Genomic DNA, 26,453 nt, shown 5'->3' on the forward strand with positions numbered 1-26,453 from the left:
ATCCAGCAGATTTTTCTGTTTTGGACTCTTGAGATTCACTGACAGTCCTGGCCAAGCAGGCCCTTGACAAATGACAGGCGTCGCTAGGTGCCTCTCCCATTCAGGACTCCTCCCAGGCTGCATGTGAATCAGCTAAACCAGAACTGCTGGTTTGAGAGAGCGGCAAACATTGTGAGAGAGGAGGAGGGAAAGGCTGGGACTGGGAGACACCACTGCAGCAGCCCTGCGTGGGGATATACTCGGCAAGTCCCCATGGAGAACCCGGAGGAAGCCGAGGTGGATATTGACTCGCTCATTGATGAGATGGACTATATTCCTGGTCACTTCCACCTGGAGATGAACCTGAACTTCGAGCCCTGCTCCCCTGTGAATTTCAGAGGGAGGGACATGAAGCTTAAGCGAGACAGCCTGATGTATGAGCTAGAGCTTGAGTCTGGCTCCCAGCAGTTCGCTGTTAGGAACCTGCTCGGGGTCTTCTCCTTCCACCTGGAGGAGATGGAGCAAGCCAAGGAGATCTTCCTGAGCATCTCCCAGGAGGACCCCGACAACCTCAATGCCTGGGCCAACCTGGCCTACGTGTACGACAGGCTGGACAGCGAGCAGGAAGAGGCTGACTGCACCAAGAAACTAGCCCACTTAATGGGCCTGGGCTCCAAAGACGAGTCTCAGGGGGATCCCAGGCTCCGAGCAGCCCGCTGTCTGGCAGAGCAGGGCTACGCTAATGGCTTTGACATTGGGCTTGTGGATGAAGAAGACCGAATGGAGAAACTGACGGCTGGACTTATGCTTTATGACAAGGCTCTTGTTTATGGGCAGCAGGTGAGTCATGGCTTCTACCGATGCGTAGACTGCTGTCTGGTATCACTGGATGTACTTGCCACGTGTCTTTGTAGGGCCTCTATCCTTTGGGCAGAGCAATTCAATCATGGGTTCATTATGATCACGGGAACCTAGAGTAGGAACTAATTTACCAGCTAATAGCTGAGCTTGGGTATGACAGTGCAGACAAGTATAAGCCTGAGGGAGTAAAGTCCTGCCAGGAGAAAGCTTCTGGGAATCACTCCTATCTTAGTGTTCCACCCTCCTTCGTGCTGTGTCACTTAAAACTGTTGATCCCTATGGGCCCAATCCTGCAGATCAGCCCCTATAAAGGTGACACGATTCTGTAGCTGGATAGGATCGTGGAAAGTTTTAAGCCCATTTTCAGTTACTCTGGTCTTACGTGATCAGAATAAACAGTGTTCTGCACTTCCAGCCTTATCTTCTCTAGCTGTTCAAACAAAGGCGTGTCTTTTTGCACATGCAGTGTGTGGCTGCCCTCTGGGAGCTCATAAAAGGCTGGTGGCTGGTATGCTCACTTAAGGGGAGCACTTGGGTCGAGAGATGGTTTTGTTTATCGTTAGAATAAGAATTGCACGGTGTACACTCTCTGAGACATCAGAACAGATGGTGCACCAGTGTAGCACACACACTGAATTTGCTTCAAGACACTTACTGTGTTCTGTAGACAAAGCCACAGAAAATGTCCTTCCTTAAGCCATTCAGCTCAAGGCTTTGTGTCAAGTGCAAATACTTCTCCCAGCCATGTTTGGAAGGGCCTTCAAGGCCTTCAGCTAGAAGATGCTATCAAAATGCTCAGGAGTGCTACAGCTCAGTTCATTCCTTTAAATTCTTGACAGGAGATGTTATAGGGGAAGTGCATAACTATTACAGAGAGACAAGGTGGGTGCGGTAATAACTTTTATTGGACCAACTTCTTTGGGTGAAAGAGACAAGCTTTTGAGCTTACCCACAATTGAAGAAGAGCTCTCAGCTCAAAAGCTTGTCTCTTTCACCCATAGAAGTTGGTCCAATAAAAGATATTGGCTCACCCATCTTGTCTTTCTAATATCCTGGAACTAACAGGGCTACAGCAACACTGCAAATAGAGTTGCCAACCCCCAACATTCAAAAATCATGAGTCAGGCCCCAGAAAATCCTGAGTTAGGTTTAGCAAATCAGGATTTTTACAGCTAATTAATCTCAGATTCTTTTTCTTTGCCTCCTGTTACCTGAGCCTTTAGGCTGCACTCAGAGGACATTTTCAACCTTTTCTTTGCAACCCTGAGGACTAGAAACTTGCTTTTACTTTTAAATGCAAGATGAGATTCTCATGGAATCACATCACTCCTGGGGCTTTAAAAAAAATAATCACAGGAGTTAGCAAGATGTCAGTGAAGAGCAGGATACAGAACTCTAGGATAGAGAAACAGATAAAAATGCATAGCAAGAGAATTAGTGCTGCATCATTCTCTAGACCTCCTGTTCTAGGACAGTCTGTTGTTTCAGTAAGATGAAAACTATCAGACCATTTTTTTCATTTTAATTAGATGGGGGGGATGTCACAGGGTGACTGGCCCTTTAAGGAGAGATAGGTCCAGGGCCCCACCTGTGACCCACTTAACCTGTCTCTCCATGTGGAGAAGATGAGCAGTGCCACCAGACAGGCAGGATGTGTGGCTAGAATCAAGCCTTCTGGGGTGGAGATAACAGAGAAGCCAGCAGAGGATCAAAGGAGAGACTCCGAGTAGGAAGGCCTGGGAGCTGTTGCTAGATGGAGAGCAGGGACGGGCTCAAAGGAGCAGGAGAACAGCATGAGCTGCTCAGAGACTCTCCCAACTGCCCAGACAGGCGGAGTTCAAAGCAGCAGAGAGCAGCAGCGAGCGAGGATGGCTGGAAGGTGGAGAGCAAGTCTGCTAGGAGACAGACTCAGCAGGGCCCAGCCATGGATCACTGCACCAAGGGTTGGGAGCCAGCTAGGAAGGCTAGAGGAGTTCTTGTGTATCCAGACCCCGAGGAAGGGCATTACAGGACACATGAAAGACCTATGCTGAAGATACTGGCAGCCCAAGAGGGGAAACTGAGGCAGCCACTAGCCTGAAGCCAGAGTGGGTAGGCAGTGCTGCTACAGGCGATTCAGCGGCTATTTAAAATTCTGCCGTCTGGCACTAAACTTTTCACAGTCCCAGTTCTGCATAAAGTAGGGCGTTAGTGATGCAGGGCCACTCCGTGTGACTCAGGGTTTGGTCTAACACCGAGCGCTGTCACTTAGCGCATCAGTGAGGCTATTGTCATAAGTGGACTCATGGACAGCACAGTTGTCCCCACATCCAGGGACATCACAGCTAAACACTGCAGAGCAGACAGGAGCTGCCCAGGTCTCAGCAGCCACGTGTAACACAGTCAAAGCGATTGGCGTTGCACTCTGTGCACATGAAAGCCTTGGAATAGCTGGGCAGGCTTGTGAGCTAGGGATGGGGGATGGACCTGTCTGCATTATAGCTCTTAGCCCTTAACAGTGTAGACAGGCTGATGTTTCTTGTGATAAATCCGTGCTTACGAAAGGCACCAGATAAACCAACCTTGGATTATCCACCGAGCAGGCCCAGCAGACACTGTGAAACAAGATGATAGCGTTTTTCAGGCATTCTTGGCTTGGGCCAGTGATATAGGCATGAAAGATTCCATCCCACCACCAAAGCCCCAGGCCGCCCACGGGGTTGTTATTTTAGCCCTTAGCAGATGCTTGGGGCAGCCAAGGGGTAGAGGCAGCTCGTCAGGCTCTTCGGCGGCAATTCGGCGGTGGGTCCCTCGGTCCCTCTTGGAAGGAAGGACCTGCCACCAAATTGCTGCCACAGAAGAAAGCGGTGCAGTGGAGCTTCCACCGATCCCTATCGCAGCTTTTTGGTTTTTTTTTCCCTCCGCTTGGGGCTGCAAAAACTCTGGAGCCAGCCCTGCTCCTAGTAAATCTAGTCCATCAGCATTCATACCCTTCACTTGAATAATCTCAGGCAGATCTTATCTACTGTAGGACCATGTGGAATTGTAACTCAAGTAAAGCCCTGCAGCCCTGGGGAAAGGGCATGCAGGAACCCTGCTGGTTGTGTCTAAACTACCTGCTGGGGAGCAGCCTAACCTAACATCTCTGGCAGTGTGGGGAAAGGAGCAGGTTCCAGTTTAAAAAATGAGGATTTGAATGGCAAATCTGCTCTCCCAGCTGGAGAGCTTAGCAAAAGTTCAAGCGAGACTTTAAGCCCCAGCCCTGCACTGTGTGGTGGAGACACCCTGTTCAGTGGGAGTGCCAAGAGGCATTGTTCAGGCAGGTACTCTGCCTCCCAGAGACCCAGGTCAGCACAGGCATCACTCTGTTACAGGATGTGCTGTCTGCTCTGCTGCACAAGGGAGTGGAGGCAAAGGCCTCCCCCCACTGGAGTCATGAGTGCTAGCCTTATGCGGGCTGTGCGTTGTGCACAGCGCTGGGTCCACAGCAGGTGTGAGTCTGTCACAGCTCCAGCTGCAGAGGCTGGGTCTTTAGTTCAGGTTGTAGCTGCTTACGTTTTTTAAGTCTGGAGATCCCTGGTTCAGTTTCTGGGGTGTTGGTCAAGATGGTGGCTATCAAACTTGCACTTAGCAAAGCACAAAGGCCGGGGTGAGCAGCGTCTTTGTGCCCTCTCCTGCTTTCTCGCTCTTTCACTGAAGGCCAAGTACAACCTGGCTCCAGAGAACATAGCCAGGTGGCTCGCCAGGAGTGATGAGTGATTCTGAGTCAGCTGGTTGGACATTCCCCAGTGGAAAGCTTTTCCGAGAATGCCGATTGGTCAAACTGGAAAACTTTCACGGCGATGGCTCCTTTTTGACTAAGTTCCGATGGATCCCCCCCATGACAGGCAGGTTTAGAAAACTGCTTGGTTTCCTGCCAGCTCACCCTCCCAGCCCTCCGCAGCCTACCAGGGCAGCCTGGGTTTCCAGGCTCTAAGCTCTCAGGCAGCCTGCCTGGTGGGGAGCCAAGAAGCCCTGGGAACTGCGACTCCGAAGCTCCAAGGCTCTCTGTTCTGCTGGGGGCCCCAGACTTACTGCTCCCTGCCACTCCACCAGGTGGCTGCCAAAAAGCCAGGAGCTTCGGCGCACCAGCTAACAGCTCCTCAGCAGCCAGAGCTACCAGAGTCCTCAGCTCAGGGACAGCCCGCTGGCCAGAATGTCCCTCAGCTGGCGTTCCATTCCTTTTCACGGAGACTTTCAAAAATGTTGGGTTTCATTCCAAACTGAAACATCAGTCCTCCCTGGAACAAAATTCCCTTTCTCCGCACAGCTTTAATGTTGAGGTACCCAACTTGAGCTACTTTAAAGAGACTTGTTTTTCTGAGGGATGGGTGCTAAGCACTTTTTACAGATCCCGTCCCCCCCCACACTCACACACTTAGGCATGTCTCAGGTTGGGCATCCAAAAAGTTAGGCATCAAAATCGTGTGTTGAAATCCTTTCTCATTTAGTGCTAGCTGCTTCCTTCTACATCATGATCCATAGTCTTGCTAGGCCGTTTAAGGTACAGGCTTATTTTGTTCATGTGCCAAGATAAAATGAACCCACAACGAAATCAAAAAAGAAACTTAAACTTTTAAACAATCCAGCCCAGCTCAGTGCTCTCCAAACCCATTAACCTGCAAAATCTGCTCCGCCAGGTCTAAAGGGAATAGCAATTAGCACTTTGCCCACAACCCATTACAATTAAATGCAAACAGAGCCACCAGATGGGAGTATAGATCACAAAGCTGGTTCACTTTCAGCAGATCATGGGCAAAGTACCAGCAACGGTGCTTGGTTTAGCTTCAGCCAGGGAGGAGGAATGGCTTTTCCAATTCTATTCAGTTCTCCTAATGAGCTAGGAGTGCAAGTTCCCTCCCTCCAGTAATCTGTTACTTTCAACCTCAGAGGATCCCCACATGCTTCCCAGACAATCTATAAGACCTTCACAGGTGCTGAGTACCCACAAATCCCCTTGAAATCAAGGGAGTTTCAGGTGCTGAGCACCTGATTCAGCATTCCTAACGTGGGTATCAGTAGAGGCTGAATGAGCAAGGGCCTGTAGAGACACTTCTCCCATGAATGAAAGGCAGCCACCTCTGGGGGAGTGGCAGCAGCCAGGCAGGCGGCTGGAGCATGGCCTGTTGTACAACAGCTGCGATGGAGAATGCTGGCCAACAACCGTCCGCAGGGCAAACTCCTGTTGTTACAAGAACGTGCCATGAGATGTTTAAAGTCAGGTTGGCCCTATTCGGGTATATCTACATTGCATTCTATGCTCGGGCTCCAACTCAGGTTTCAGCCAAGTCCCTTTTCTGTCCACGCACACATCAGTCTGACTTGGGTCAGCAAGCACTCAGGACCCAGGTCCTAGGACCCTCCTAGTGGGGTGGGTCAGAGCCTAAGTCCTGCTGTGACTTGGGTCCAAGCGCTGTCATTTTGCAGCGTGGACACAGGTCAAGCTGCAGGCTCGAGTCAGAAGGTCTGCATAGTGCAGTGTGGATGTGTTAGCAGAGCTGTGAGAGCTGGGTCCAGGTTTACAATGCTGTGTGGATGCAGCATGGGCTTGGAAACACCAAGTCCACAAACCTGGGTCCCACAGACCCAGGTGTACAATGCAATGTAGACATACCCCTGGACACCAGCCCACCTTAGAGTGCTGTGGAGCCTCCTGCCCCACGGGGAAAAAGCATTGTGCTGTGGGACATAAGGCTCCCTGGAGCTTCCCAGCACACAAGGTGAGCACATCTGCTACCCCATGTCTTAGCAGAGCAGGCTGGCTGCAGAGGGTGGGCAGGGCAGTGGCCTCACCTCCTGCCCACCACCACCATCTCCTCTCGGGAGCCTAGTCCCCCTGGGACATCTCTGGACTCAGAGAGTCCCAGGCTGCCCATGCACGACACTCACAGCCTTGACTTCTAAGGATTTTCCCAAAGAGAATTGCCTGGCAGTCAGTTCCTTGGCCACAACAGGATGAAGGGGTCTGCACAGGCAGGGGGGGAGACTGTACTCTTGGAGTTTGGAACCAGTCGTTTGGCTCACAAAACTGTCCCTTGGGGCAGCTACCCACCTGGAACACTGTTAGCTGGCATTTTGGCAGTGAGCTGGCATTTCTGCTTACAGCAGCAGGCTAAATATCAGCCAAGTGCTTTCAGATATTTATAGTGCAGCGAGAATTCTCTTTCATTGGAACATATTTCTGCCACCTACACGGTATTAGATCCAACAAGCCGACAGCTCTTCACCGCAGAATTTCCTGGCTATTTTGAAAGCTTTATATTTGTGTGTCTGTTATTCCTGTCGTACATCCCATTTGTCTTTCCCTTACACACCAGCGAAAGATGCTAACACTTTGCACCTCTGCACTGCTGCTGTTTGAGCATCTCAGCACACTTTGCAAAATGAATAAACTTAGCATCAAACCCTCTCTGAGGACAGCATTATTATTATCCCCTTGTAGCAGATAGGGAATCTGAGGCACATGAGTTCAATCCTGTCCTACGGTGTATATAGGAGTTTTGATTTCACTGGGGGACCAGGATTTAACACTGCAGATTTGATGCTCCAGGGCCTTGCATGTTGTGTGTTATTTACACCAGTGAAAAGTGGTGCAAACACAATCGAAGCAGACTGGCAACTTTTATAGTGACTCTGCATGAGAGCGAAAGCCTGCGCAAAGCAGAGACAATGTGGGTGAGGTAATATCTTTTATTGGACCAACTTCTGTTGGGGAGAGAGACAAGCACAGACTTTATCCTGGGACTAACACGGCACCAACAACACTGTGTGCACATTGCAGTTACAATAAGACTCTGAACTGAGCAAGGCGACACAGAAGGCCTGTGGGAGAGCTGAGAACAGAACTCCAAAATCTCCTGATTCCCAGTGCTGTGCTGTGCTCATGAGACCATCCTTTCTGCAAAGTGAGTGGAGACAAATCAGCCCTCACCTCCTGCTCCCCGCGCACCTGCAGGAGACAGCAAAGATAGCGTGTGTAACTCTCGTTAACTCCCCCCAATTCCTTCCCCCGAATCCTCAGCACAGGGCAGGAAGGTGGTGCTTTGCGTGGGAAAACTGTCCATTTGGTTTCTCCACCTCACTGGTGCAACTGGCTGGCTGGGCCTGTGCTTGCTAAGCAGCTGTTCGCATCAGTGACGCAGCAAGCAGCTACAGTATGGAATCGCTCTGTTCTGGGTACGATAAGCGGGAGCCAGGATTGCTGTTGTAAGGCATTACTCTGCCTCAACCCTCGCTAAGCCATCCCCGCCACTTGATCCCCCAGCATGTGCTGTCTTCTATGTGTCAGCCTCGGAGACTTGTGCCCTCTGGGGCAGGGGCTTGCTTTCTTTGTGTGCCCTATGCAGCGCTGAGCGCAGTGTGAATAATCTAAGTAACACGGAGAATGATGTTTGCTCCTTTTAATTGTACCTGCGTCCACCTCTTGGAAATTGCTAACCTGGTTAATATTGCAACTCATAACCCATTGTGTTATGTACTGTCCACCAAGACTTACTCCATTGCACGGTCTTGTGCAATTCCCGTTCAAACAGAAAGCATCCTCTTCTCTGTGCAGAGTGAGGGGAGTGTGCTGCAGGCAAAGAACCTGACAAGCCTGATCTCCATGTTGCTGGCCCAGATTGGCTATGTACCATTTTTAAACACAGTAATGCATACAACAACCTCGTAGGACTTATACAGATGCACACTTTATGGATACCCACTTCTAACCTGCATGGAACAGAGTCAACACTAATAAACCACCCTGAGTGGAATGGTATAGGCTGGCTGCAGAAATAGGGGGAAGAGAGGAAATCCATGTGTCTGTGAGGACACCTGCATTCAGGAAGTGCCTTTTAATAGGTAGACCTGTGGCCCGGGAGTCAGGATTCCTGTGTTCTAGTCCTTGCTCTGCCACTGACTCCTCAGACCATCCATTTCCCCCTCTGTAAAATGGAATGATTAGTGCTTTGCTTGTGAACCAATTGCCATTGACACTATAGACCTCAAAGGGTTTTACAAAGATGGATAAGTATTACTGTCCTTTCTTACAGATGGAGAAATTGAGGCACAAAGATTTGCCCAAGGTCTCACAGCAAGTCCTTGGTAGAGTCATAAGCAGACTCCTGACTACCAGCTTCGGCTCAAGGCACTAGACTACAGTTGCCCCTCTCTGTAGGGTTCTCTCTCAATGGGTTGAGGATTCACTGGTGTGTTTACAAGGTGCTTTGAGATCCCTGGATGAAAGTGCAACATCCACTGTGGAACTTAAAGGACAGTGTGAAAGGGCAGAGGTTTGCATGACATACTGAATGGGTTTTGAAAGGAACCATCTCTATTTAAGAGGGAACCTTTGTGGCAGATTTTGCCTTGCTAAAAACTCATGGAGCACCAATGTCGCGACACTGATTTACACGGCTGAGGATCTGGCCCAGCATCTCTTATTGAATAGCAAAGTAAGAAGTGTTTTGAATGTTGCTTTCCTGGCAAAGTGCAGGTTCGTTTTGCCTCGGGACTTCTAGTTTCATAGGCCAGTAGATTCAAGAGGGCGATTTTCAGGTGTTAATGATGACTTTCCTACAAACCTTTCCCTATTTCAGATCCCCCTGGAGGAGAAAAGAAGCTGGTACCTCACTATGGCCACTCTGTACATCAGGTAAAAGAGGGAGTGCCTGGCGCGGAGCTGGAAGAAGAGAGAGGAACAGCACCAAACACCTTCTTCAAGGGTGCCATGAGAAATAAACAACGGCAGGTTACACTGGAATGGGGGAGTTTGCCTCCAACCTGACAGACCATCTGCTTTGTTTCTTGGGAAGTTGTAGCAAGGACTATGAGATGCCAAAGCCTGGCTCAACCAAAGCAAAGGCATTGAGAGCAGGGACAGATAGCTCCAGTGTGGGATAGATTGTGACTGCCCCAGGTGACAGGTGCTAGTTAACATCTCTCTCCAGGTGAATTAAATGCCCAGTCTATTCAGACCCCATTCAGGACATAATCAAAATCCCTAGTGACAGATCTCCTAGAGCAGTCTCTTTGAGCCACAAGCCAGAGAGTTTCCTTAGTCATTTCCTCACTAGGGTGTTTAATTTGTTCTGGGTTCTCAGGGGCATTTTGATTCCCTGTAGGAACTCCTCACAGGCCAACATGTCCCGCTCTCTGGTGACCACGGAGGGGTGGTGGTGTGTCCCTGGCTGTGGTGCACTATGGGAGACGTTTCTTCAGTGGAATCAGGATTTGCCACATAGTGCGGAGAAAGGGATTTTCTATGCAGAGATGAGTGGCTTTTTTCACTCTCTTTTTATTGCACAACAAATCAAAGCACAACCCTCTAGTGAGGCCGGGGCTAGCAAGCGGTGGAAAACAGGTAATGCATCAGGGGAACTGAAACCAACTTAGCATCACAGTACAATGGTGCCAAATGCCAGGGGAAAGTGGATTCCACAGACAGAGGAGGACTTGTGTAAATGACACGGAGGGAAATCCTGGTTCCATTGAGCTCAGTGGCAAAACTCCCAATTACTTCAGTGGGGCCCAGAGTTCACCCAATATCAGACTCGTTCTTTCTTACTGCCTGGTAGGAGAAGGGGCTTCATAGAGAAACTCAGATACCATGGCCATGAGCACTGAATTAATGGATAGCGAGGGCAGAGTTCATTCTACCTGGCACAGCGTGGCTGGCCCTTTAAAGGAGTTGGGTCTAGCCCTGCTTTGCCTAGTTACCTTCCTCTCCTGACTCTGAGGCCAGGGATCAGGTGATAGATTGCAAGTCACTGGGCCCAGATCCACAAAAGTATTTAGGCTCCTAAATTCTAGGCCTTGGGCCTTAGATAAAAGGCCAAAACAGCACAGCTGAGAGTGAGACCTGCGGGAGCTTCCGGGTCTGGGCCTGATTTCATGAGTTGGATTTGTGTTGTGCTGTTTGATTTGGAGAAATAAACTGCAGCCCTTAAGAAAGGATCTGAAATTCTGCCCCTAGTCCTGAGCTACCTCCCACACACCCAAATTGCTTCTGCTGGCCCAGCACCAGCCGCTGCAGAAGTCATGGAATCTGTGACCTCCATGACAGACTCGCAGCCTTAATTATAGTTACAGCTAACAGAAAGGACATGAGATGGGAGATAAAACCTCATGTTTCAGGGCTCAAAACAATTTATAACTAGTAGGGATTAGGATTAGACTTGTGTGGGGGGCAGATTACCCCACATCTGCTTACTGCAGGGTCCTTACACTTCCCTGTGAAGTGTCTGGTGCAGGCCACTGTCAGAGACAGGATACAGGGGTCTGATCCAGTCTGGCAACTCTCTACTTTCCACTCTTGCAATGCAGTGGAGAATCAGGTTCCTGAGTTCTAATCCTGACTCTTTGTTGACTCACTGTGTAACTTTGGACAACTCACTCTACGTCCCTGCACCTCGGTTTCTAGTACAATGGGGAGAACATTATCCACTTCTGAGACCTTTGGATGAAAGGTGCTGTGTAAAGTCTAATTAATAGTAGTGCGTTTGCTATTCTAGGGTCTGACACAGGAGCTGTGACTAGTAAGCCACTCCCACTGACTGCAGAAGTGTATCGTAATACTGAGCAATCAAAGCGCTATTTGCTAAGGAAAGCAGTCCTATTGATAGAGGTGTTTGTGTAGCTAGGAGCCAGTAACCAAACCACTCCTGCTCTTACAGATTAGATGGGATCCTGATGAACAAGGGAAATGATGAGCAGAAGCGGCTGCCCTCCTTTAACAGAACGCTGGCTCTGCTTCGACAAGTGACCAAGTCCTCAAATTCTCACTACAGAGGTATGAGAACCGGCTCATTCCAGGCACTCTCCAGGGCTCTGCACAAGAAGCAGGGCTCAGACCACAACTCACCAAGCTTTTCACACCTGCCTGCCTAAGGTTAGGCTCATACATGAACGTGGCCTTATATGCAGAAGAGCTATGAATCTACAAATCCCATCTCTGGTAGCTGCTAAGGCCCCGATTCAGCAGTGTACTTAAGCAAGTGCCTAATTTAAAGCACATGAATATTCTCATTGAAGCAAATGGGACTAGTCGCATACTTAAAATTAGTCACTCAAGCACCTTGCTGATCAGGGCCTAAAAGTTCTCATACAATGGTTGTTGGGTGGCCTGGGTGAAATAAACTGAAGGTCTCAGACCAGTTCCTAGTCAACAGAGATCAGGGAAATAACATTTTTAACAGCAGCACAATTGCTGCATATTGGCAATCTCAGCAGAGAAGCCAAGGAGCAGACAGATTCTGGGAAGTGACCTATCCTCTGACCCCTTACAGATCTGGGGTGGGGTCGAAGTACATGGGCAGGGCAGTGTGTGGGCAGCTCGTACTGTTACTCTTCATGCTGCAGATAAACCAAGTACTCCAGGCTCCTGGGCACTTCTCAGAAGCACTAAATTCACTAAACTAATCTGACATTGAAAAGCATTTTTTGTCAAAGCAGCTTAGTGAATTCTTGTTTCCAAAGTGAAACGCCCCTTCAGCCTGATTGTGGGGGATGGATAGCTTCTAATGTTAGTGTCTTTACTGCTAACCTGCTCTGACTTCTGTTCTTCCCCCCTCCCTCCCCAGCTCTGGCCTGGTGCTACCTCGGGATGCTGCTGGAAAGGAAAGAAACATTTTCCACCACCCCGATGGGGATCCATGACTGTGGTTACTCTGGGACTGGGCCACTTGATTGCTTTGGCAAGGTGCTTTTTTACTTCATTGCTCGCGTGTAACAAGAAGACTTGGGGAAGTCCCCGTTGCTCACTCCTCTATACCTACATCCCCCATAAGACATGCAGATTGCCGTCTCTCTCCTCTGCATTCCCTTCTTAGCTGCTCCTGCCCCATCACCCCATCCTCATGCCTCCTTTTCCCTACTCCGAGGCACTCCAGAATGAGCAGTACATCTAAGGCAAAGCCAGCAGAGCTTAGGATCTCTGTCTTACACAAGCACACCTCACCATAAAGGACACTGGGTCAGATTCTCAGGTGATGTGAATCAGTCTCTTCCACTGATGACAAGAGCTACCACTTAGTGCAGCCCAGGGGCCCAAGCTGTAAGATGAGGCTGAAGGAAGCACCCAGGGGTTAATTTTTGTTAAGAGTGCAGAAGTTCTAGGGATGGGAGAGTCCCGGGGAATGGAGAGAAGGGATAAGGATTAGGCCGGATTTTTGTTTTACCTCTCCCAGCCTCTACCCCTTATACAAGCACGTGAGCCACACACTCACTACACCCCTGCTCCCAATACAGCTCAGGAGTTGAGGAATCAGATGCTCTATTGGCAGCCTGCCTGGGTTACACGTGCAACTCAGCAGTCCTGCCAGCTCTCGGGTTAAGATTATAATCACACAAGGCAGCATTGGCATATACAGGCCTAAGCCACCCACCCAGTCAGGTTCAGAGCTAAACTCTCCCAAAACTCAGGGATGTATCTGGGCTTTTGACCAGTACAGTAAGGGGCAGTTCACTGATGGAAATATGTTTTACTTCTTGGTTTCAAAAGGCAATAGAAATAGCTAAAGACAATCCTCCCACACTAAACCGACTGGCAAAAATTTTCCACTTCCTGGGCAAGCAAGAAATGGCTATGGGAATCTGCAATATGGCACTAGATGTCCTACAAGATCCAGAGCTCAACTGGCAGGCCTACTGCACGCGGGCCAAGGTAAGTTGCTTGTCTTTGACACCAAAGTCTTCAAGGGCCCATGCTACAGTCTGAACCAAGAGCCAGAGAAGCTCCTACCCTGGCCAGGGACTGGCCTTGTGGCAATATTTCTAGCAACCTTGTCACTTGCACAAGATTTTAGGCTATGCTAAACTTACCAAACAAACTCAACAACTCACATTTCTGTCTATGTCGTTTTGCTTGATTTCTGGAGTCTTCTGGAGTGGCACCTTGCACAGGCTTCAGCTCATCCTGGGAAGCCCATTGGAACACCTTTAAAATGTAAGGCTCCGTTGTAGCAAAGCGTGCATGCACCTTTGTCACTTTAAGCACGTGTAGTCCCGCTGACTGAAATGGAGCTATTCACCTGCTTACAGTGAACGATGTGCTTATGTGCTCTGCTGAATAGGAGTGAGATGCCTCGTGTGCTGGAAGTGAAACAGGTGCCTAAAGTTCTGCTGAATTAGGGCCTAATTTAAGAAACTAAGTACGCATTCCTCTTCTGACCTGTTGTGCAGTGTTGCTCTGTGGTGTGAAACAGCTGCCATGTTCCACCCCAGAGGTGGCTGTATACAATGATGAGCTGCCAAAATATTAACAACCGGTTCCCTCCTCCTCACCCCACGAGGGGGCCGTGACCCTCCCCCCCCCGGGACTCCTGCCCCATCCAACCCCTCCACGTTCCTTGACACCCCACCCCCAGGATTCCTGCCCCATCCACCCCCCTTCCCTGTCCCCTAACTGCCCCCTGCCACCCCATCCAACCCTCCTCTGATTCCTGATGGCCCCCCAGGACCCCTGCCCCATCCAACCACCCTTTCTCTCTATGTCTGATTGCCCCCCACTACCTCATCCAACCCCTGCTCCTTCCTGACTGCCCCCCGGGACCCTTGCCCCCATTCAATCCCCCTGTTCCCTGCCCTCTGACCACCCTGACTCCTATCCACCCCCCCACAACCCACCGAACACCCCCTCCCTGCTCCCTGCCCTCTTACCACACTGCCTGGGGCCCGGACCAGGTCTGCTCCACTGGGACCGCGACTGGCGCCCCAGGGCCCGACTCCCCAAGCCGGGCCATGCCGGAGTCGCTCGGCCGGCACCGGGACTGGCGCCGCAGGGCCCAACTCCCCGAGCTGGGCCGAAGCCGTTCGGCCAGGACCAGCCTGAACCAGGGGCGCTCAGCCAGGGGCATGGGGAGCCGGACTGGACAGCGCACGCCGTGCCTCCCTAGAGCTCTCCACGCGTCTGCTCGCCCCCCCATCCCCCCACTGCCCAGGTTACCTGCCTGCTCCTTGTTTCAGGCTTCCCGCGAACATTTGATTCGCAGGAAGCAGGGGAGGGGGAGGAGAAGGAGGGCAGAGTGTTCGGGGGGGGGGGGGGGCAGGGCCAGGTGGTCAGCTGCCCAAGCCTTTGTTAAATTTAAAAGCTTTTTTAGAACCGGTTGTCCTGGAACAACCGGTTCTAAAAAGTCTTCTAAATTTAACAACCGGTTCCTGTGAACCAGTGTGAACCGGCTGGAGCTCACTACTGGCTGTATATCAATGGTGAGTGAAATGATCCCTAGTTTGCTACTCACTTTGGGACGCTTCTAGATAAAAGGCATCCCAGGAGATGTACATTGTTGCTGTAAATATTGGTAATTATGGAAACTGATCTGGCCCATCAAGGTATCAACATTTCTCATTCACTGTCATTACACAAGAGCAGGTTGGTGATATCTTGGGCCTCATCCAAAGCCCATTGAAGTCAATGGGACTCTTCCCATCAGCTTCCATGGCCTTCAGATTGGGCCCCAAATCACAGGAAGGCACTTGAGTTCTAGCAGAAGGTAATGCTGGTTTCCTGCCACTCCCCACCCAGAATAAAAACCTACCACTACCTCCCTCCTTCCAGGAGCCAGCCTGACTCTATGTGTTTCCATTAAGGGCTTTATTTGACAGAAGATTTATGAACTTCCAAAATGCAGAATCCTCGTGTAAGGCCATTGATCTGCTTTTCAAGCCCTGCCAGCCGAGTGCAGTCAGCCAACTGGATAGGGCATTTGCCAAGATCCGCAGCCTCTCTGTGCCACTGGTGAATATTAGAGGCATCATTTGAATGAGCATCTTCATCCCTGAGCGACTTGCCAGCTGATTCACCCAGATACAGGGCCCCCGGGGAGATTTCTCTTGGAAAATGGGGCTCACCAGGATTGGCCTTGTATTCAAGAGTCACATTCCTCTTCGTGATCCCAGGAGCCTTTCACTGAGGTGGCTCTTGGAAATGGCTCTGTCTGTGCCAGTGGGATTCCACTAGGGATTCCTGATCACTGAACCTAAATGCTAGAAAAGAAGCTATTATTGTCCTGGGCTATGTTATGTGATAGTCAAAGCAGTCACCCAAAGGGAAAATAAACGGGGGAGGAAGGATGGTCTCATAGTTAAAGAGCCAGCCTGGAGATCTGAGTCCAGTGCTGGCTCTGCCACGGACTCCTTGTCACCTAGGGTAACATTTTCAAATGTTAATAAGTGACTTAGCCACCTAAGTCTAATTTTCAGGCATTTGGGGGCCAAAGTCCTATTGACATTGAATGAGATTTAGGCTCCTAAATCACTTGGGATCTTTTGAAAGTGTTACCCTCCACCTGTCTGTACCTGGGTGTCCGCATTTGTACAACGGTGTTGATGATTCCTACCTCAGATAGCCGGGAGTGTTGTTACTGGTTATTTCCTATTATAACAGCAGCAAAGTACTGAAATGGGAGTTGGTTTTTAAATAAACCTGAGATTAATTCTCACTTTATTTTTTAAGACATGAAATAGTCAGTTCTTTAAGAAATAAATTACCTCACAAGTGAATGTCCAGGCTGTCCTGGGTATCCTTAGTATGTGGCTAGACCTGTCCTTCAAAGGAGGTTTCTAATTTCTCTTGAAGCTCAGCTGCATGCAGGTATGAGGCCAAAAGCCAGACTGTGTCCTAAATAGACGCAGCTTCAGAAGACTATGAAACAATATAAAACAAAGGGCTTGATTCTGCAGTTCTTACTCAGGTAAAACTCCTCAGGTCGTCAATGGAGTGCAGTGGTGCAACTGACAGAAACATGTAGTGCTCCCCAATTCCTATTCATATCATAAGATCATTAGATCAGTTGGTAATTACATCCTCATCACTGTGAAAGGGGATTCCAGTAACTGGCCAACACATTTCCAGGAGATGTGTGGAGATACGTTGTCCTAGGCACTCAGACACTTTGGTGATGGGCAAGATAGATAGCTCCTTGGCTTATGTAACTTGGCTTGCAGTGGAGCTACACTGATTAACCCCAACTGAGGATCGGGCCTAAAGTGTTCCATTTTGTTTACTAATATTAACATATTTAGTGCTATATATGTTCAAATGGCCCTACAAGCATGAACTAACCCCAAATATTGTGGCAGGAGGGATAACATTGAACCTGGATGTATGCCAGAATGAGTTTCCTCCTGTGTTTAGATCCGCATTAAGCTCTATCTGCGAGATCTGGAACGTGCAAAGATGGGTTTGGGAGGCATGCCGGACAGGAAAAATCTCACCAGAGCTAAAGAGGACCTTGAAAGCGTTGTAAAGGTTTGTCCGTGCTTGAAGACATACCTGGACATAGGCCAGGTGAGTAAATACACAGATGTTCTCCCAGTGAGATCAGCTGCTGCTTTTTTCATGTCTTCATGTTTTTATTTACATTCACTACTTAAAGAAACAAGAACAATAGAACATAGAAACCCTGAAGGCTCAGTCCTGGCTCTTGGGGTATGTCTGCACAGGAAAAGCTGAACAAGGGTTAGCCTACGCAAGCTAGCTTGAATCCAATTAGCAGTGAAGGTAGCACACACGGGGCCCTGGGTGGGCTCGGAGCCCTGTATGTACCCAGGCTCCCTGCTGGGCTTCTACTACCTGAGCTGAAGCCCGCACCGCATTGTCTTCACTGCTGTTGTTATCAGTGCAAGCTGGATTTATGCTAGCTTGGGCAGGCTAGCCTGTGCACAGCTGCTGCTGTGTAGCCATACCCTAATAATCAGTGTAGGAAGGTGGAGGGAGGTGAACTGGAGTGCTCAAATGATGGTTGTGTATAATGTATGCAGACTGGCCCAGAGCCTTGACTATGATGTTGCCTTTTTGCATGGTCCACTGGTGGATTCTGCTAGCTAATGTTACCCTGGCATAGTGCAGTCTTCTCAGGCAGTAGTAAAAGACTCTGCAGTTTCCCTGTAAACCACGGCTGAGAATCTGCAGTTATTCTGTCACTCTGTCCTTCTAGGTCTACTATTATATGGGTGTTGATGCCATGCAGGAACTATTCCCAGTGGACGAGACGGCACTGGACAATGCTTTGGAGTTCTTTGCAAAAGCCATGGAGTTTGACCTGGGAGATACACTACCGGAAATACAGCTGCTCAGGGGGAAATGCCTGCGGCTTAAAAATGAGGAGTCCAATGCCATTGGGTGCTTCAAGCGAGCCATAGAACTGGATGATGTGGGCTCCACCTACACAGAGAGTTTCCGGTGCCTGATGGAGACGCTCCTTATACTATTCAGTCAGAAGAGGGTGAATGCCGAGATGCTGATGCAGGAGGTGGAATTGTGGGTAAAGAAGGCTGAGGAGAAATACCCAAAACAGCGTGTCCGCCAGGAGCTGAGACTGGTGTGTCGCAATCACACAACAGAGGTGATCGAGCTCTCCAAAGCTATGGTCACCAGAGGGAATACCGAGCTGGTGAAGATGCTGTTTGAGACAATAAAGACTGACTTTTCCAAGCCCAAACTAAATGAGCGATCACTCTCCTTCTGAACAACTGACATTGGAATCGCGTCATGCAGCACAATTGCCTCCTGGCTGATACTGTCTGAACACACCTAGTTCTCTCAGATCTCATCAAACAGGCAGTAGACAATAAGCTAACCATTTAACTCTTATCCGCAGATCTCTGAGCAGTGTGCAGAAGTGGCCAAGTATTACTGTCTCTGTTTCACAAATGGAGAAATTGAGGTACAGACCAAATAATGAAAAGTGATTGAAGCTCTGAGTGCTCAACCCCTCTGAAAATCAGGCTCCAGGTTTCTCAGGGTGGACCTGGTCTGAAATGTGCTCAAGGCCACACAGCAAGTTACTGGCAAAGCTGGAAGTAGAATCCAGATCTCTTGCTTCCCAGACTGCCACCCTATCCGTGGGATGACTCTGCCTCCATTGCATTCTGGGGATGTGATATCATCCACTGTAGAATAGCTTGTGTGCTGGTTTTGGTCTGCACTCAATTATCCTCCTGTTCATTAAGCGAATGCAGCTAATGCAGAGCTCTGATCCTGCAAACTCATTGGGAATTGAGGGTGCTTAGCACCATGTAGGATCAGGCCACAATCCTTGGATTTTATTTTAAACTAATGAATAACACATCTATTAATAAAGTGAGAAAGATTTTAGTGCGGGAAGGAAACATGAGCTGTTGAATACTAGAAAATCTCATATGTTCAGTCTTTTCTACCTTACGCTTTTATACTGCCTCTCATCACCATAGTATCTGATCCCATACTCAGCTCTGCACTGGTTGGGAATCAAATACAGATCTCCCATACTATGGTGATAAACGCAGTATAAAGACCTGTATGAAACAGACACATGCACAGTGAGAATTTTACCACTAAACCACCCATACTAATAACTGAACTAAGGATGGTTGTTGTGGGCTCCTGGGAGCACCTAAAATTCTTCTGAATTGGCATGAAGTTTGAGGTGGTTTCTCTGCTTCTGATGGAGTCTCTTGATACTGCTGACTCTGGCCTGGTGCTCATAAAAATACTTCTGAGGGGCAAAGATCTTCCAGTTGGGGTGCATCAGATGGCGCAGAATGCTGGGAAGAGGATATTTTTCTAACTCAGGGCAAAGGTTTCATTTCTTTCTCTCTCTCTCATCAATGTCCTCTGTGTATTTTAGTGGAACAAATTATATACCTCTCCAGCAAAGTTGTGTTTAATATAAGTTTTATGATTTTTGCGTCATTCTCTGGTTTTACATTAGTTCTGAGAAAGCATTTTGTTTCAAATGACTAGATTCTCTCTCCTTTTCTGTGGGTGGGCATATCTCCAGCACCTAGGTTTATCACAGAAATGTTTGTGGGGGTAACTGTTAGCAGCACATCATTGAGCCATATGCATATTTTGTTTTATGTGAGGTGCTCTACCTACTTTTACTGGATTTCTAATGGAGTTTTAAAGATATGAAAGGTGCTTCCCATGATAATACTCTGAGGGTCTAATCTTGCTTCCATTAAAATAAGTCACAAATTTCCCATTTTCTTTGGTGGGAAGGGAATTAGGCCCTGGAAGAAGAACTTAATTACAATAACAAACAAGAGGGTCTCTTTCCGTCTGCACAACAATAACTGTATGTAGAAACCACCTGGGCCCAGTGGGATCCAGATAACCATGTTTACTCAATACACACAACATGCAAGGTCAGTTACACAGATAACTGGCAGCTTTCTAAACCATAGAACACAGTGAGCACTACCAGAGGGTTCACAAACTATTTAAAGGTTTCAGAGTAGCAGCCGTGTTAGTCTGTATCCATGAAAACAACAGGAGTACTCGTGGCACCTTAGAGAGTAACAAATTTATTTGAGCATAAGCTTTCGTGGGCTACAACCCACCTCATTGGATGCACAGAATGGAACATATAGTGAGGAGATATATATACATACAGAGAACATGAAAAGGTGGGAGTTCCCCTACCGACTCTAAGTGGCTAAGTAATTAAGATGAGCTATTGTCAGCAGGAGAAAAGAACTTTTGTAGTGATAATCAAGATAGCCCAGTTAAGGCAGTTTGACAAGAAGGTGTGAGGATACTTAACATGGGGAAATAGATTCAATGTGTATGATGGCTCAGCCATTCCCAGTCTTTATTTAAACCTAAATTGATAGTATCTAGTTTGCATATTAATTCAAGCTCAGCAGTTTCTCGTTGGAGTCTGTTTTTAAAGCTTTTCTGTTGCAAAATTGCCACGTTTAAATCTGTTACTGAATGGCCAGAGAGGTTGAAGTGTTCTCCTACTGGTTTTTGAATGTTATGATTCTTGATGTCAAGTTTGTGCCGATTTATTCTTTTGCATAGAGACTGTCCGGTTTGGCCATTGTACATGGCAGAGGGGCACTGTTGGCACATGATGGCATATATCACATTGGTAGATGTGTAGGTGAATAAGCCCCTGATGGCGTGGCTGATGTGATTAGGTCCTATGATGGTGTCACTTGAATAGATATGTGGGCAGAGTTGGCATTGGGCTTTGTTGCAAGGATAGGTTCCTGGATTAGAATCTTCCAAGTAGCGGTACAATGAACTAGCAAGTAGGTATGTGAACCACTGCTCTCTGCTGGATGAAATCAGAACTGTTTAGTTGTTTGTTGCCACCTATAGGTGGTAATTTTCCTTTAGCTCAAGTGATAGTGGCTGTGAGTTCTACCCCAGATATTGCCATAAAATCCAAATGGTCATTGAAATGGAATGCGCAGCTCCGTAGGGTTGGGGAGATACAGCACGGTGACAGTCACAAAGATCCTATATGGCCATGGATTTGTTACAATATTTATATTTCCTGTCAACATAATTTATTAAATGAAGGTAATAACATTTGTTTAGCAACTTATGACTCATCAGTAAAACAGACAGATGGAAACCAAATTATATATTACAGAGGAGACAGATGATGTGTTTCGTAAGGCATATGTGAATAATGGCATCAAATCACATGTAGTCTTACAGCAGCTCTACCAATATTTACTGGGCGGGCAACATGTACATAAAAATGGTTGCATATTGATTTTTCATTGACTAAAGACATTTACACGGTGACAGTGTAAAAAGGGACAAACTTGCCATTTCTTCCACATTGCTACTGTCTATTGAAATTGTTTCAGTCATTATTATTCTTTATCGTTTGTTACTGTGGTAATGCCTACAAGCCCCAAATGAGATCGGGGCCACAATGTGCCTGATGCTGTTTACCTGCACATAACACAAAGACAGTCCGTGGTGCAAAGGGCTCATGATCTAAGTATGTGATGAAATACAACAGGTGGATACAACAAACAGAGTGGGGGACGAAAGGGAACAGTGAGGCAGGTCTTATTGCTCTCAGAAGCAGCGGTCACAGCACACCAGCTATTTAGGAATATGTTGCCTCATTTCAAAGCAATATCTGTAGAAATTAATTCTGCTGCACTAATGTACCTACTGGCCACTCTTTCTTGACTGACAGCTAAGGGCAGCTCCATGCACTCGCTGCTTGACAGCCTTTACCCCACCCCTGAGAGTGTGAGAAGGGAGAGGAGAGACAGCCTGTCACGGTACTGCAGCAGCAAGCATCTGAGCCCAGGTCAACAGACTCAGGCTTGTACTAATAACAGCTGTGCAGAAAGTGCTTCTAAGTCATGGCTGAAGTCCACCCTCCTCCCTAGGCTTCAGAATGTGAGTTACAACATCTTCACAGCCAACTTTAGTGCTGTAGCCTGAGCCTGAGTCTGTTGGCCTGGGCTGGGAGGCTCACTGCCACAGGCTGGGAAGACACTCACCTGCCCCCCCTAGTGTCTGCACCTACCCAGGCCTCTTTCAGAGGGGCTACAGCCTGGAGGGATATTTCTCTCCTTCAATCTGTTCTATGTCCATAGAGAAAGGGTCACAGGTGCTTTTGCTTACTCCTCTTGCTGTTTCCACTCTCCAGCGTGGAATCCTTTCTCCAGTCCTTTGGTGGGGGCAAAGAATCTGAGAAGTCCCCAAGGGGCCACCAACTGTATGCTCAGACCTGGCCCCCACCTGGCATGTTTGAGACATTGTGTCTGACAACATTTTCTGCATGTTGGCAATTCTGCAATATCTGGCTCTTTGATAAGGGCTGAGGATGCCACATGCTTCCTTTTCACTAACATTCTGTGAATGTTGACATGCATGCAACATTCACAGAACACACTTTGTGTCAAATTACTGCTCAATCTGGAGTTAATAACTGGAAGCCAGTTTGCCATGTTGAAATATGCTCTGATTCTGCCCTGTGCAGCCAACTGGAAGCGTTCAAAAATCACGAGTCAGGCCCTCAAAATCGGGAAGATATTTTTAACAGTTATAAATGTTGGGGGTGTTATTTGTTGCCTTATGAGTTTTGAGCTTCTAGCTTACACATGGGTCACATTTTCAAGCTTTTCCTCACAACCACAAGGGCTAGTGAGTTACTTTTTTAAAAAATGAAAGCTGCAATTCCTACATAATCACATGACTCCAGGCGCTGGTGCTTTCATGAAAATGTCAGATTTTGCTAACATTGCCACCTTGAGCAATGCTGCCCGCTAGATCTGAGAGCAGTGCAGCAGCTAGAGCCTGCCTACGTGAATAGCGACGGAATGCACTGAGTCGTGCAACCTTTAAATTGCTACAATTTGTTGCACCTTAACAGAGACTAACAGCCTTATTTGGGCATAAGCAATGACATCCTTGCAAATACTTTACAGTCGGCCCTGGCAGCACACCCCATATTAACTTTGCGACTAAATTTCCATATTTAACGATTCCCTCCCCAATTAAGGCGTTCCAGCCGGCTAGTGAAAGCACTGATCATAGAGCTCAGCCTCCCAGCGGAATGAGAGTCTCCACTGGAAGGAGATCCCTGCTCCACACATCCTCTCTCTATGGTGTCACGAAGAACGGCATCTTCCGGCATATCCTCCGAACGGAGCCGTTTCGGGCTCTGGGGGTATCACGTGTGCCACGGAACTTTCTTTCTGATTGGCTAGCTAGACCCAGCCTCCGGGACGGGTCTTTTGGCGCATGCGCACATCGCATGGCCGCTGGCGGGCACTTCGGCCGCGGCGGAGGGACGGGGTGAGGCGGCTGCTCGCGGGCGGAGGCAGCCCCGGGCTGGGTTTGAGGGGAGGCTGTGCCGGGGCCCAGCCGGCAGCTCCAAGGCCGTTGCCCCGGGAACCACCACCCTTCCCGGGCCTGTTGTGCAGAGGCGGGGGTGGAGCTCGGCCCGCAGCCCCCGCTCCCGCTGCAGACTCGCCCGGCCCCAGCGCCTGAGGGGCCGGCCTGCCGCGCCCTGCCCCGCTTAGACACCCGCGGCCTGAGCCGCGCAGGGAGCGCGCTGCTCCGAGCCCGCGGGGCCCCGCCTGGGACGCGCCGCTCGGGGGGGCTGGGGCGGTGCCCGGTCACAGCAGGCGATGCTCCATTTTATGGCAAACACCGGGGGTGGGGGGGGGGTCTCTTATCTGTGCAACCTTGGCCAGTTGGGTCAGGATGGGGCGTGGCGCGCCAGGGCGCGGGCCGCACCTCCACGAAGTTGGCTGCCGCCTGCCCCTCGCTTATGTCAGTGGAAGGTGGCCCTCACTGGGGATGTTCCTGAGCTAAAATAATTGATGTTCACATCGCTATGCTAATGCACTCTGTCCCACTGCAGGTTTGGCAGAGGCTCCTCCATGGCCCTGGGGATGGAATGGCTGCTAAGACCATGGAAGGAATTGCTTCCTGGTCTGACAACCCGTGCCCTCCAGAGGCAGTATCGTTATAGATGCCACCATGGTCCCCCTCACAGGGCAAAGCGTCTGGTGCTGTCTCAGCTCTTTCAGCCTCTGAATCTTCGAGAGGACAATGTGGCTGGGCTGGAGAGTAAACCTGATGATCTGACATGTAAGAGTCAGAGGCTGATGATACAAGCAGGGTTAATCCACCCCTCTAGCCCCGGCTGCTACTACTACATGCCTTACACTGTTCGAGCAATGGAGAAGCTTGTCAAGGTGATAGACCAAGAAATGCAGGCTATTGGGGGGCAGAAGCTAAATATGCCCAGTTTAAGTTCTGCAGAGCTCTGGAGAACCAGTGGGCGGTGGGATTTAATGGGCAAAGAGCTCTTCCGACTGGCAGACAGGCACAGCAAAGAGTACTGTCTAGGGCCAACTCATGAAGAGACCATTGCAGACCTGATTGCTTCCCAAGCGAACTTGTCCTACAAGCAGCTGCCACTCCTGCTGTATCAGATAACACGGAAGTTTCGAGATGAGCCCAAGCCCCGTTTTGGCTTGCTGCGCAGCAGGGAATTCTACATGAAGGACATGTACACGTTTGACACCTGTGAGGAAGCTGCTCACCGGACCTACAGCCTGGTGTGTGAGGCCTACTGCAACGTGTTTAACAGCTTGGGGTTCCGCTTTGTCAAAGTGCAGGCAGACACGGGCAGCATTGGGGGGAGCATGTCGCACGAATTCCAGCTCCCCGCAAGCATTGGAGAGGACAGGCTGATGATCTGCTCCAACTGTAGTTTTTCAGCCAACGTGGAAACAATAAATCCTGACCAGACAGACTGCCCAGTTTGCAAAGGAAAACTGTCTGAGACCAAAGGGATCGAAGTTGGGCATACATTTTATCTGGGCACCAAGTACTCTTCTGTTTTTAATGTCAGCTTCCACACTGCCCAAAACAAACCAGTCCTAGCAGAAATGGGTTGCTATGGCTTGGGCATAACTCGGATTCTGGCTGCTTCTGTCGAGGTGCTTTCAACAGAAGACAGCATCCGTTGGCCAACCCTCATTGCACCTTACCAGGTCTGCCTCATTCCCCCCAAGAAAGGCAGCAGGGAAGAGATGGGTGTGATGTTAATGGATAATTTATATGACAGTATTGTTGAAGCCGTGCCTCAGATTAAAGGGGAAGCTGTGCTGGATGACAGGACTCACTTGACCATTGGTAAAAGATTAAAAGATGCTAACAGACTTGGTTACCCATATGTTATAATAGCTGGGAAGAAAGTTTTTGATAATCCCCCCGAGTTTGAAGTTTGGAATCAAAACACTGGGGAGATCATGTTCCTTACTAAAGAAGGAGTAATTGATTTGCTAAGTAAAGTGCAAGTTCCATAATTTTCCAGTCTTTGGTCTGTGGTCCTTGGTGTTTTACCCATATCTAAATCTCTCTTTAAGGATTACAGTTACAGGTGAAAGATTACTCTTGTGTGAGTGGAAACTGCACATGACTTCACGTGTTGCTAGGAACTGAGGCTTGTTTGTATTAATGGCACATATGTGGCTTGAAGTCTAATTGGTTTCAAAACATGAGTTTAAAAGTACTTTCAGATCCTTCACCTGTGTCTGAGTCTCCCTGCTAACTTCTGTGGCTTCACAATCATATTTCCCTGTTCCTTTTATGTTTTTTCTCTCCCCTATTGCTGTGTAAAGGATCCACACAAAGGGGGAAACCAGCCATGGCTTTGATCCTGTCAAGACTTACATGTGCTTACTTCTATTCACAGAAGTAGTGCTGTGCTTGAGTGGAAATGCAGGCTCAGACCCTAGCAGTCTGTACAAGGGCCACAGTGAAACTAACTAGACACAGATTTGTCAAATGTACAAAGGGGAGAGGAGGAGATTCTTCTCTGATCTCTTTCAGGTGTTGCATTCTCACATCTTGTTTAACAGTAATAGGTTTTCAAAGCAAAACTTGAGACAGATGTTTGTCTTTTTTCTAGTTGACTGTCTTCTCCCTTTAATTTGAGTCCAAATGCTAACTCTGAAGGTTAATAGGAATACAGATTTAATTAAGTTTTACCAATACCTAACCCAGAAAAATAGTGTTCATAGTCTTTCTCTTAGAATCATAGAATATCAGGGTTGGAAGGTATCTCAGAAGGTCATCTAGTCCAACCCCCTGCTCAAAGCAGGACCAATTCCCAACTAAATCATCCCAGTCAGGGCTCCTCGCCCTACCATTAGGGTTCCTATGGTTTGGGATCCCCATCCTAAGTTTAGGGTTCCAAAGGGTAGATCATGTGTAGTTAGCGATGGGGTCATGGACAGTGTGCGGTGCTAACCCCTGGCTACACACCTTTCTCTTGCATCCTCCCTCTGTAGCCGGAGCCCTGAGACCCCCTGCCCCACTCCCCACCCTCGACCAGAGGAGCCCCAGGCTG

General features: G+C 48.8%; 3 protein-coding genes across 5 annotated transcripts in view; all 3 read left to right on the plus strand.

The window, feature by feature from the left end:
* The first annotated feature begins 155 nt into the window (after nt 1-155).
* TTC22 (tetratricopeptide repeat domain 22) lies at nt 156-19,445 on the plus strand. 2 transcript variants are annotated; one of them, XM_050963576.1, is made up of 7 exons: nt 157-819; nt 9,438-9,493; nt 11,514-11,629; nt 12,420-12,538; nt 13,340-13,501; nt 16,973-17,125; nt 17,775-19,445. In XM_050963576.1, exons 1-7 carry the CDS (start codon nt 253-255, stop codon nt 18,303-18,305), a joined length of 1,704 nt encoding a protein of 567 aa, XP_050819533.1. In that variant the 5' UTR covers nt 157-252; the 3' UTR covers nt 18,306-19,445. The 2 variants fall into 2 exon arrangements, with proteins under 2 accessions (XP_050819534.1, XP_050819533.1); XM_050963577.1 differs by lacking the exon at nt 13,340-13,501 and having other exon boundaries at nt 156-819.
* A 3,677-nt stretch (nt 19,446-23,122) lies between these two features.
* PARS2 (prolyl-tRNA synthetase 2, mitochondrial) lies at nt 23,123-25,626 on the plus strand. Of its 2 annotated transcripts, none has more exons than XM_050963580.1 (2): nt 23,123-23,380; nt 23,952-25,626. In XM_050963580.1, the coding sequence occupies exons 1-2, from the start codon at nt 23,139-23,141 to the stop codon at nt 25,405-25,407; spliced, it is 1,698 nt and encodes a 565-aa protein (XP_050819537.1). In that variant the 5' UTR covers nt 23,123-23,138; the 3' UTR covers nt 25,408-25,626. The 2 variants fall into 2 exon arrangements, with proteins under 2 accessions (XP_050819537.1, XP_050819538.1); XM_050963581.1 differs by having other exon boundaries at nt 23,313-23,405.
* MROH7 (maestro heat like repeat family member 7) overlaps nt 25,140-26,453 on the plus strand; it is a 35,221-nt gene continuing 33,907 nt past the window's right edge. The window contains exon 1 of the mRNA XM_050963585.1: nt 25,140-25,234. The gene's annotated coding sequence lies outside the window, so the exon portion shown is untranslated. The remainder of the gene's footprint in view (nt 25,235-26,453) is intronic.

The sequence above is a fragment of the Gopherus flavomarginatus genome, chromosome 7 (assembly GCF_025201925.1).
Source record: "Gopherus flavomarginatus isolate rGopFla2 chromosome 7, rGopFla2.mat.asm, whole genome shotgun sequence".
Classification (NCBI taxonomy): Eukaryota; Metazoa; Chordata; order Testudines; family Testudinidae; genus Gopherus; species Gopherus flavomarginatus.